The 11,500-nt window shown below is 46.7% G+C and overlaps 1 protein-coding gene across 2 annotated transcripts; it reads right to left on the reverse strand.

Annotated features, from left to right (window-relative positions):
- Positions 1-286: 286 nt before the first annotated feature.
- LOC136290680 (uncharacterized) lies at positions 287-5,367 on the reverse strand. Of its 2 annotated transcripts, XM_066185012.1 has the most exons (8): positions 5,299-5,367; positions 5,134-5,203; positions 4,421-4,670; positions 3,498-3,557; positions 2,737-2,868; positions 1,771-1,917; positions 912-972; positions 287-746 (listed from the first exon to the last, which is right to left on the reverse strand). In XM_066185012.1, exons 3-8 carry the CDS (start codon positions 4,583-4,585, stop codon positions 643-645), a joined length of 669 nt encoding a protein of 222 aa, XP_066041109.1. In that variant the 5' UTR covers positions 4,586-4,670; positions 5,134-5,203; positions 5,299-5,367; the 3' UTR covers positions 287-642. The 2 variants fall into 2 exon arrangements, with proteins under 2 accessions (XP_066041109.1, XP_066041110.1); XM_066185013.1 differs by lacking the exons at positions 5,134-5,203; positions 5,299-5,367 and adding an exon at positions 4,870-5,086.
- Positions 5,368-11,500: the final 6,133 nt, after the last annotated feature.

Below are 11,500 nucleotides of genomic sequence, written 5' to 3' on the forward strand. Positions count from 1 at the left end.
TAGAGCATTCAAATTACTTCATAAGAGGAGCTACTGCAGCTCCAGTTCCTGCCACATTCTATAGTTACACTTCAGTGCTGAAACTAATTGCGCTGACACATGGGCACCCCACAGAAGCCACATTTTGACAGAGGTACCTGAATGGTGTTATTAAGCTTTCATATCAAAAACTTTACTTGCCCCCATTCCTACCAAGAAAAGGAAAACACTCTGAAGCTCAAGGATGAAGTGTGTCCTTCATTATTATCCAGATAACTCATTCAAGAGGGAGAAACTGAGAGAACAGTTGGAAAAAAAGGAATTGTGTTTAATATTTAAATTCCTAAGGCTAGCACTGCTGCACAAATTACATGATGAATTCCAGTGAAATAAGACGCAATTTAACTACAAAAGCTGGAGGAAAAAAAGCTCTCCCTTTCCAGAGGCAATGAGGTATTTTCACTATATAAAGTCTGAAAGTTCAAAATCACCAGCAGATCTTTCCCTCTGCGCTGTGATCTCTGCTCAGTGCTGGGCATTCAGCATTTGCTATGTCTGTTTGTGTTTTTCAAATAGCCAAGGAAAAGTGCATAACCATCTTTAAAGGTTAAGAACTCCTTGCATCTCTCTTGCCACGTTTGAACAAAATGTTCTGCCACTTTTTCAAGTCATTCTGATATATGGTGGAGGTTTGGATGTGTCTTCTTCTGCATCTCCATCCTGGGCTGGAAACCGATCTGTGAAGTTACAAATTCTCCCCCCAGGGCCTGTGTGAGAAAAGAAAACCATTAAATACAGTACAGACATTTGCACAAAATCCTGAGTTCCTTTTGGTTATCAGGATCTTGGCCTGGGATGTAAACCTTGTTCAGAATGTTCCTTTCTCAGCCCTGGTGAACATCCAGATATGTGGAGGCAAAAGAGTTACTCACTTTGTACAGCACAAACCATTTCCACAGCCTGATTTTGGTCCTCACTAGGTTGCAACCATTCCTGTGAAAAAAACCAGCACCATCAAATACCTCACCTGGAAATTTGTTCAAGAAGATACACCTGAACTTGTTTTAAAAGTCTGTGCAGTCCATTCCTCCTAACAAGTTTTAGTTTGAAAGTTTAAAGCAGCCTCACATTACCCACTGGGTGTCTTTAGTCAGGAAGAGCTGTCTTGTGGCCTGCACCCTTCAATTCCTCACCAAACCAAATGGTTGGATGGACATGTTTAATAGCACAGCATCAGAATCACTCCACTAGAGGAGTTGGTATTTATTTATTTACTGAGCTCACTTAGCAGAGGTGCCCTGTGCCCCATCACTTGAGGCAGAGTCCTTATGCATGAGAGTAAATTACATATGTCAGCACCCCTACACTTCACCCACAGCACAGGAGGTATTTTTATTACTGAATTTGAAGTTCCAGTGTGTAAGTACCAGTAAGTCTTTGTAATGCTGCACCAGAAGCAACTGTTGGCTTAAAGATGAGAGGAACAGTTTTTGAGGACAGCAGGAATTTATGGGAAAAGGGGCCACAGTAACTTCAGCACAAATGGTTTGGAAAATAGAGATAATTTATATTAGATCTTACATGACACTGTAAATAGGAAGGGGATAATAAAAGGAAAAGATATAAGAAATATAAAACCCTTCTAACATCTCACTTAATTTCTTAGAATTAGCCTTGCGTGACTGAGCTAGGAGCTGAGACTAGGTTTATAGGAGAAAAACACACCTTGACCCCCATTTCTTCCCCTCCCACACGCAGTAGAGAAATTTGTTCCCTGGTCTTGTCACTCACCATCCCAGTTACACTGTCATAGCAGGAGCAGCGTGGAAGGCTCCTGCATCCCAAGTAAGCCATGGCCAGCACAAAAAAGGCACTGCAGATGGATGCAGCCAGCATGGCTATGTTAGCACCCCTGACAACTCCACTGAGTATGAACCTCTGCAAACAGAAAAGGAGATGGGAAAGCCACAGTCAAAAAGACACTATTCAACAAGTGACACTCTCCACCGAAAAATTATCTAATGACTGCAAGAATGCTGTGATGGCCTGAGACGAGACTGAGTCATAGTCAGTGTTATTTAAGGCTTTTCTGTGTTCTGAAAAACAAACCAAGTATGAACCTCAAACAGAGCAAGCAGTGAAATAAGGCTGCTGATTAAAGATGAGATACTATGCAATGGCATTGGGTTTGGAAATGGCTTTGACAATGAGTAAAAACCCAAGGACTGGCTGCTCTTCTTCACACTGAATATGAGAAACATCGTCTTGCAGCACTGCACCTTATAGCAGCCTGACATTTTGATTTGTCCTGCAATAAGCTAATGATCAGCTTCATCCATCTGGAATGCCCTCACCCCCACAGCAAGCAATTGCTTGTAGATTGGAGATACAAAAGGGCTTCATTCCTTCTCCTCAGTTCTACTGTGGAAGATACACTTGAAATAACACCAGGTTTAACCAGCTGACCTGTAAGTGCTCTAACTTTATCACCTGAGGTGCTGGCTGGAAAGGTTTGAGCCTTGCCTCCCACTGCCTCAAACCAGACCAGGGATACTCTAAGCACCTTTCCCTGAGCAGCACCAGTATTTTCTCATGGCTCAGCCCACACCACTCCTTTCCACTAAGAAGCAAAAGCAGCCAGCCTGACCTAGTGTCACCCCTCCTAAAAGTCTGGTTCTGTTTGTAAGCCACATCTGGCACTGTCTGCAGATTCAGGGTGTCGTGTTCCCCAGTAATAGTCATGATATCAATACTTACAGTATGGATAACATGGACTGGGGCAGAACTCAGCTCCTCCTCTTCACCATAGTTCAGTGTGAAGGAGCTGTAAGCTATTACCACGAGGATGGCAACACAAGAGATTATGGAAGCAGCTATCAGTACATTCACCTAGACAGACAGAGAACTTTACTGAGAGAAAGAAGGGGAGCAGGAATTAAAGCTGTCCTTTGGCAAATACAAGCATTACAGGTAGCCTTTGACCTACCGTAACACCACAATGCCCCCAGTAGCAACAGTCACTTAGGAGCCAAACACAGAGAAGCAGAGGTTTTCATAATATTGAGTTTCTGAGCTACAGCTGAGTCCTGAATATTAATCTTAATTAAGACTTTATCTTAGAGATCTCTTATTTACATACAATATCCTCCCTTGGAGTTTACACGGCTGGAGAAACCTGCCTCGGAAATGCAAACCTCTTAACTCATTTCACATGTTAGTGTACACAGTGCTTAACAACATGAAGCACCACCAAAAGAAAAGCATTGAAATTAAGTGTTTTTACAGATTTTTGCTTTTTATTATGCCCAGTGCCTGTCTGCTGCAGCAGAAAGCAAGGTAACACTGCATCCTCCTCTTGCTTGTGAACACAGCAGCTTTTGTGACAATAACTCAAAGAAATACACTTTAATTCTGCAGGAGGACCAGTCAGGTCCTTCCCTCCTCAAACTGTTTTTGATTGCCCCAACATTTTGCCCCTGCCCCACACACACAAACACCCATCTGCCCCTCCAGCTTACAAGAATTGGATTCTTCCTCTGCGAGGAGAACAAAGCCAGGACGCCTGGGACTCCCATCACCTGCAGAGCACAAAGGGCATTGGCAACTTGGGAGACCGGTATCAGATTTGGAAGATAAACTGCTGCAGAGTGATGAAGAGCCTGTGTTTTCAAGGCTTGGATCAGAGTAACTGCTGCATCAGAAGTAGGAAAAGAATTGCTCATTTCTTCTGCTTTCCTCTGTAGCATTTCTTGGGGGGCAGGACATAGGTGACATGTACCTTGCCCACCTTGCTATTGCTGACCAGAGCTTTATGGGTCAGGCAAAATAATGAAACCGATTGAATAAGTCTGATTTAAGGTGTTAAAAGTGCACATTGCTTTCCCCAGTCCATATACATGTGCAGAGGAAAGAAAGATACTCATGAAAGGAGACAGGCCGTCTCTGCACTGGAGAGCACTCTTCAGTGCAATTTCCTTGCAGCATGGCTCAGCAGGGTAAATCAGGGAGCAGGGACACCTCCTGCTCACTCCTCACTGCAGTACCAAAGTTAGGGGCACTGTGCTGTTGGGACAGAGATCATCACCCAGATGTTCACCTATCTGAACAGAGGATGGGGTGTTCCCCTTCTAATCTTTGCTGGCCTCTCTGTGGTAAGTATACTTCTGCAAAAAAAAAAACAAACCACCTCTCAATTGTCACTATGCCCCATTTTCTACATAATCCAGCAGAAATGTATTTAATTTAGTTCCTTCAGAGGAAAGTCTGCTTGCATTCTTCTGCCTATATGATGAGTTATTAACTGAGTTCAAAGCATAAAACAAGAGAAGATCTGGCAAGAAATCCTGGCTTCCCTCCCACCCCCAACATGAGTATTAGTAGGTGACAGTGAGGAAAAAAAACCACCGCAAAACAAAGCACAGAAAATACAGTACAAATTTACCATGCCAGCCCAAATTGGAGCTCTGGTTTTGCCCAGCTGAGACTCTGTTCTGAAAACGCCATCTATGAACCCACTGGTGACACAGATGGTGCTGAAGACTATCTGGAACATCCCCAGCACGACCATGTGCCTCTGGTTAAAGACGAAATATCGATACCGATCCATTCCACTCTGATTCCCACATAAACCCCTGAACGCGGAGACTGGCGAGCTGCACCGGGGCCTTCCAGGGTCGCGAGAACGTCTCTTCCTAGGCAGGAGAGAGAGAGAAGGGACAGGATCATCAGCACGGGCATCGGCTGGAGCGCAGGACCGGCACCAGGAGCACAGCGCTCACTCCTCAGTGTCCGAAGGCAAAGCGGCCTTTTGGGAAATCCCTAGGGCTGCTCCGTAGCAGGTGACCGGGACACCATTCCCGACGTTTCCGGAGCGGAATGCGCGATCCTCACCTCAGAGCCCTCCGCTGAGCTTCTCCCGTCGGGGTTTCTGCTGCCCCGAGGCACAGGGGGTGCTCAGGATCTCTCCCATTTGGAAGTTAAGCTCCGCACCTCTCCGGCCAGCCAGCACCGAGCCCCGGACACTGCCCGTGGGCGCTGCCGGTCAGCGCACGCCCTCTGCAGGGGCGGCTCCGGCTCCGTCTCCCGTGTCCTCCTCCCTTGTCCCCTTGTTCCGCTCCGCTCCCGCTGGAAGCGCCACGCCCGCTGCGCCCTCACCTGCAGCGGCACCGTCCCGGCCAGCGGCGGGAGAGCTCCTGCACCGCCTCCGGGGAAAGGAGCTCCGAGCCTGCGCCAAAAGAAGCCGGCGAGGCCGGGAGACCCTGAGCCGTGCCGGGACCCGGGCAGGAACGCGGCTGCTCCGCCCGGCCCCTCCCGCCTCACCTGCAGCCGGGAGCGGCCGCCCCGCCCCGGGCACCCTCGGGCTGCCGGAACCGGGCACTCCGCCCAGCCCTTCTCCGCAGCAGTTGAGCCTTTCTTCTCTTTCCTCCGCCGCTGCAGCTGTGGGAGCAGCTTCACACGACACACGTGTGCGATACTGTGAGCTGGGGAAAGCGGCACAGGTTGCTCGGAGGTCTTGTTGGGTGCCACATGCCTGAAAGTGTTCAAGGCCGGGCTGGATGGGGTTTTGAGTAACCGGGTCTAGTGGAAAGTGTTCCCGCCCGTGGTGAGGGACCAGATGATCTCTTAAGATCTCCTCCGATCTAAACCATACTGTGATTGTAAGATCCCATGAAACTCTCTACAATGCTGTTAATGACTTGTGGGATCAGTTTCTTCAGATTGACGGGCAAAGGTTCCCCTGGCACATCGGCGAACCAACTCTCTGTTGGAAAGAGCAAAAGAACCTGTGCAGTTCGACAGAAAAGAGCTTGGGAGTGCCCTTGATACAGCATAAGCCAGCATGTGCCCAGGCAGCTAAGGTGGGCAAGGGCATCCTAGCCTGTGTCTAGGATAGGGCAGGCAGCAGGACTAGGGAACTGATCGACCCCCTAACCTGGCACTGCTGAGGCCACACCTCAAGTGCTGTGCTCAGTCTGGACCGTCCACTTTAAAAAGGATTTTGAGGTGCTGGATCATGTCCAGAGAAGGGCAACAAGGCTCATGAAAGGTGTCAAAAACACATCTTATGTTGGAGGGAGCTGGGGTTGTTCAGTCTCGGGAGTAGGTTCAGGGAGAGCATCATCACTCTACAACTCCCTCAAGGGAGGCCCTGATAAGGTGGGGATCACTCTTCCCTGCCGTGTCTGGAGTGAGAGGACCAGAGAAAATGGCCCTAAACTGAGACGGGGGAGATTCAGATTAGATACTAGAAAAATTTTCACTGTTAGGGCAGTCAGGTGTTGGGAATAGGTTTTCCAGGGAGGCAGTTTGGGAATAGTTTTTCCTGATCCCTGGAGGTGTTCAAGAGGCATCTGGGTAATGTGGTTTAGGGGTTACAGTGGTAGTGGGAGGTGGATGGTTGGACTGGTTGACCTTCAATGTCTCTTCCGACCTCGATGATTCAACAATTCTGTGATTCTAACATCCCCCCAAGCACCTCCATCCAAATCCTGGCAAGCACACCATTAAAACCTACCTATCCCTGAAACATTTTTAAGAAATCAGCTCACAGGTCAGGGATAATTTCTTGACATAAGTCCACTGCACCTCCACAGTGCTCTGGGTTATTACACCATGGCAGGACTGGAACATGGCCAGGCTGGGTGAAGCCAGCACATGGCACCATCCACAATCCCAGTGTCATCTTCCACACATCTGCAAACACACACCAAGCACCCATCACTGTTATGACTGTGAAGGTTCCAGCAGCAATGTCACTTCTGCAGCCTAGCAGAGAGGGCACAGTCTGTGCACACCCACACCCAGCACAGGCAGGAGAGGCTGTTATCCCAGCAACTGGGATCACAGAGGAGGGGAAGGCAGGGCAGGAATACAAAGTGCAGCCCCCTTCCTCACCCAGCAGGATGTGTACATGGAATTAGGAGACAGAGGAAGAGGTTACCTGGCTGGAAAGCACCCTGCTGCACCTTCCCACTGCCTCAGAGGAAAATATACCACACCTCAAAAGAAGAGTTAATGACACTTTGGGCAGGGTGTTCTTCCATACCACGATACAACTGAAGTCCATGTTATGTGCACTGAAAAAGAGAAGTAAAAGCAGCAGAGGTGCCAGAAAAAAACAACAAGTGGTGTCAGGCGTTCATTCACTATTTACACAACTAGACGTGTGTTAAGTGCATAAAATCCTGCTCCTGTGCATCAGCAAAAACTGTGGTCACACAGGACACAAGGAAGGGGGAGAGGTCAGAGCATGCCCAAAACTGTGACACAAACAACAGGTTTCTGTTGAATATTTTATTTTTGCATTGCCTTCATAGCGCAATTAAAGCAATCTTTAAAATTCACTTATTACAAATATTTGTCAAGTCTGTTTTTCCCCAGAAACACTTTTCTTGCTTCCTTGCACATACGCCCAAACACACTATAAAAACTTCATTCATAACATCAAAGGAAGGGCAATCATCATTCATGTAAACATCTTTCTTAGAGTTATCCATTTTTTAAAAGTCATGAATAAACTTACAGATGTTCAGTAAGGCTCATAGTTCGAGTACAAATGTCATAAAACACCTATCAAGTACTGTACACAAGTTAAATACTCCGGGGTTAACTGTTAACACATGTATAAGCTTACCCCAAAGATTATTCTTTAGCACTTAGTTCTTCAGAACAGAGACACCCACTAATCATGGGCTAAAGAGTATTAAAACAGCAGAAGGCCCAGCAGAAACTGTTAAGTAATACACAATTTTAGTCTGGTTCTTAGCTCAGAGTTAAATTTGTTACAGCTGCGGTAGGAAAAGTTTTCTAGAAGGGGATCTACAGAAAGGAGGGATGGGTTGTTTGTACGGTATCATGAGGAGACAAGCTGAGAGGTACGTCTTGAAAATGTGACTAGCCTTGCTATTGCAATTATTTATGGCGGCTGCATGTAATGCTGCATAAATACTTCCCCAAAGAGCAGAAACAACCATTTGCAATTGTAAGGATCATTTGTTGCATCTCCCCTTTAAAAAAAAATAATCAAATCTACTTACTGGTATTCAATTACACTTGCATCTTACAAAAAGACGTCCCTTTAAATCTGGTTTAAATCTTACCGAAACTTTTTTGTTTAAATATTCATTCTACCATGAAAATATTTCATACAAACATCATTTTACATACAAATGTTAAAACTTGTAAAGCAGGTCTTCCCACACTCACGGTTTTATGGCTTGAACAATTAATTGCTTATAATTGTTGTATATATATTTCTCCTGGGGAAAAAAAGAGAGTTACAGTAAAATGGTAAAGAGGAAAAGGGCAGGAAGTTCCACTGCCCAAAGACAGAGGAGGGTCCATTCAAGAGAAGAGTGATCTTAGTGTTCAAAACCTTTGATCTGGGGCAAGTAAACATGCACTTAATCTTGCACCTTTTTTTTTTCCTTCAAAAAAACCCAAAAAATCCCTTATAAGACTGCTTAGAAATTCTTTGTCCAAAAATACAGTTCTCATGTTTCCATGACAGGAAGCAAAAGGAACAAGTTCACTGCAGGTGAAGCCCATTTCCACTCGCAGATGAAGCTGCTCCTACGCCTGCTTTCCTCGCCTGGATGCTCTTGGCACACAGCAGTGCAGTGGAAGTGAGGGAACAGGCAGCATGTAAGGAGATACTTCAGTACCATTACTCCCAAAGCAATTTGGTTTTTTTAAGTGCTTGGAGGTGAAGTCCTCAGGCAGCCACAGCTCCAGGAATTCTGCTGGGCCACAGGAGAACAAAGCAGCAGATACTTGGCTCTGTGTAATGTTTTACACGAAACGGCAGCGCTTTCCTAGAGACCACCAAATTGAGGGAAAGGACACAAATCACAGAGGTCTCTGGGACAGAAGCAACACCACTGCACCCCTGGAACAACCCAGGCGGTGAGCACTGCTTTGACTGGAGGACAAGGGCAGACAGCCGGGAAGGAAACAAAAAAGAGGCAATTTCTGTAATTTCTTAGTTTCTCTTACCAGATGGGATGTGTTGGCTACTCTGCTCCTCCAGAGCCTGACAGAGGGTGAGAAATCCCCAGCAGAGCTCTTGCTTCTTGTAGCATCCTGCTTCCAGTTTCTGGCAACATGCTACAAGACCCCCAGGAAAAAACCCACTGCCATCTGTGTGCAACACTTGCACATCTGGAAAGGCTGTGCCAAGGAGAAGCCTGCTCCCAAAACACGCAGCCTCACCCCACGGCCCCCCAGAGCTCCCCCAACATCCCCAGGACCTTCACCTGATTAAAAGCATGGGCCATCCTAGGAGATACTAGGAGGTGTCATGGCAACCATGGAGAAAGTCAAAAAGCTCTCACAGCTGAAAAGCCATTTCCATGCATTTCCTTTGATTTTTGCAGCAGTTGAGATTTACAGGTATTTACGTAGGGTAAGTTTTATATAATTACAATTAAAAAAAAAAGGAGAAAGAGCCTATTCAGATTTGTTAGAAGAAAACCAGGATCCCCAAAAGTAGAATTATAGCACAAGACTCAACTTCAGACACCCCCTCCACAGCCTAAGCCCTTTTCCTTCTTACCAAGTGGAATGACCCCAGCAGCAGGCGGCTCTCAGCTGCAACTCTTCTGGCTCTCGTCTCCAAGAGTAGCCACTTCCAGAAAACAAAGCTTCTCTTCTATATTGTTGGTGACAAAACCCTGTGCTGCCACTGCAGGAAAATCCACTGCAGAATTTTTTCTTCTTAAAGAGATGATCAGCAGCCTCCTAATACAGGGTGATTACAGGCTTCTCAAAAAGGAGCTCGAGTAACCCTCCCATCACAGAGAAGCCACGGGCAGCACTGCACACCAAAGGCAGATGTTGGGAACTGATCTATAGCTGAAAAATGCAGCAATTCCAGGTTTTCCTATGTTATCCTTTAGTCACAATGGGTATCCTAAGAGCCAGGGGCTCACTCAGGCTCAGCTGACAGGCATCAGCTCCTCCCAGCTTTTGTGCCAACAGGAAAGGTCTTTGGCCAGACTAAGAAGTGGAGCTTCTTTACTTATTGCATATTCATCAGTAGTCAACTGCATCCTACAGACCCAAGAAGATTGCTGTGTAAGGTGGTGCTTCCTCTGCCCCAAATGAAAACCATGGTTGGGTGTGGGTCTTGTGTCTGTGGATATGTCATCACTACCAATGAGGAGCTTTGTGAAGCTGGTCTTGCTCTCTAGTGAGCCCCAGAAGCACGCTGACCTGTTAAGGCATTATTTGGAGTTCTGTAACTAACCTGTGTTTGAACCAGGGGATGCCAACTCAAACCTCTGAAGGACACTGAGCTCTTTCACCACCCAGTGGCAAAAGCCCTCCCAGCCATCTCCACTCTAACAGACCAGGAGGAGAGAGAAAACAAAGAAGAGTTAAAAGGCTTGGTCCTGAATCAAGCCAAAGCAGCTCCGTAATCACAACTTTTATAGAAGGTTGGTCACTGAACAAGGGAGCTATAGAAGGACCAACAGAGTTTACAGAGCTGAGAAGGACAGCAGAGGTAACAGAGATAACAGCCACAGCTGTGGCATGCTACCTATCAGGCTACACACATGTACAAAAGAATCTGCTTGACTCTCACCAGATTTTTTGAGAAGACACAGGACACCTCAGTGCCTTTTTTTTCCTAGAATTTCCCTATTTTAGGATACAATCTTCTAGCCTGATGCACAAAGAGCACCTATAGTCTATTTATCTCAAAATCAGGCAATATGAAGACTGACAAATCTATTAAAACAAACAACTCCACACAAAGAGATTAGCAGAAGAATCAAAGACTGATCAGAAATGAAGGGAAAGGAGCACTGGAGATCAGAACATTTTAAACACAGTTCCCCAGTGAGCACAGGGAGGCCAGCAGTCCAAAGCAGGTTATCAAGATAGTGGAAGGAGTTACCATCCATTCCCAGCAGGGTTCAGTCACTTCATCTTCCCTCTGCTCTTTCCTGCCCCTAAACTCAAGCCTCAGCTTTGAAAACTTCATGATCCTGGCACAACAATCCCCAAGATAACACGAGAGCTCCCTCCTTTCCATCAGCAAGTGGCTGATGACCTCAAGTAACGACCTATGGGCAGGCAGGGAAAGATGAAGTCATGCCTCTTTCTTTTTGAGAATCATTTAGTGAAGCTGAGCAGCTGACTGACCTTTGCCAACTCTCCCTCACCTGTGAGGTTAGTTGTGTCCCTGCACACTCAGGTGAGTCCCTGAGCTGTGACCTGAGTGTCCAGCACGAGGAGATGGGAGGTGCCACAGTTCGTGTGCAGATCACTGCTCAGAGAGTGTCACAATACCCTGAGCCTGCCCGTCCCCTGCCCCAGCACATGCACAGAGAAGCTTCTGCGCAAATTGAAATGATGAGGTGATGGAAAATGTTTGTGAGCAGCCACAGAGACTAAAGAGAGCCCCAGGTTCTCAGGAGTAACTCCTAACTTTCCTCAGGTACCAAAGCAAGGATTCTCAGCCTGCACATAACAGCAGGCTCATCCTTCTCCCTGCAGGTACCCAACACATTCTCCC

The sequence above is a fragment of the Chamaea fasciata genome, unplaced genomic scaffold, assembly GCF_029207755.1.
Source record: "Chamaea fasciata isolate MVZ Bird 193981 ecotype frontalis unplaced genomic scaffold, bChaFas1.0.hap1 SCAF_6, whole genome shotgun sequence".
NCBI classification, from domain to species: domain Eukaryota; kingdom Metazoa; phylum Chordata; class Aves; order Passeriformes; family Sylviidae; genus Chamaea; species Chamaea fasciata.

What these genes read in the sequence shown, in the direction of transcription:
- LOC136290680 (XM_066185012.1), bottom strand. Translation starts at nt 4,585, where the DNA reads ATGGATCGGTATCGATATTTCGTCTTTAACCAGAGGCACATGGTCGTG. An exon ending in CTCCAATTTGGGCTGGCATG is followed by an intron (nt 3,558 to 4,420) that starts GTAAATTTGTAC and finishes TGTGCTCTGCAG; the next exon opens with GTGATGGGAGTCCCAGGCGT. An exon ending in AATGGTTTGTGCTGTACAAA is followed by an intron (nt 747 to 911) that starts GTGAGTAACTCT and finishes TTTCTCACACAG; the next exon opens with GCCCTGGGGGGAGAATTTGT.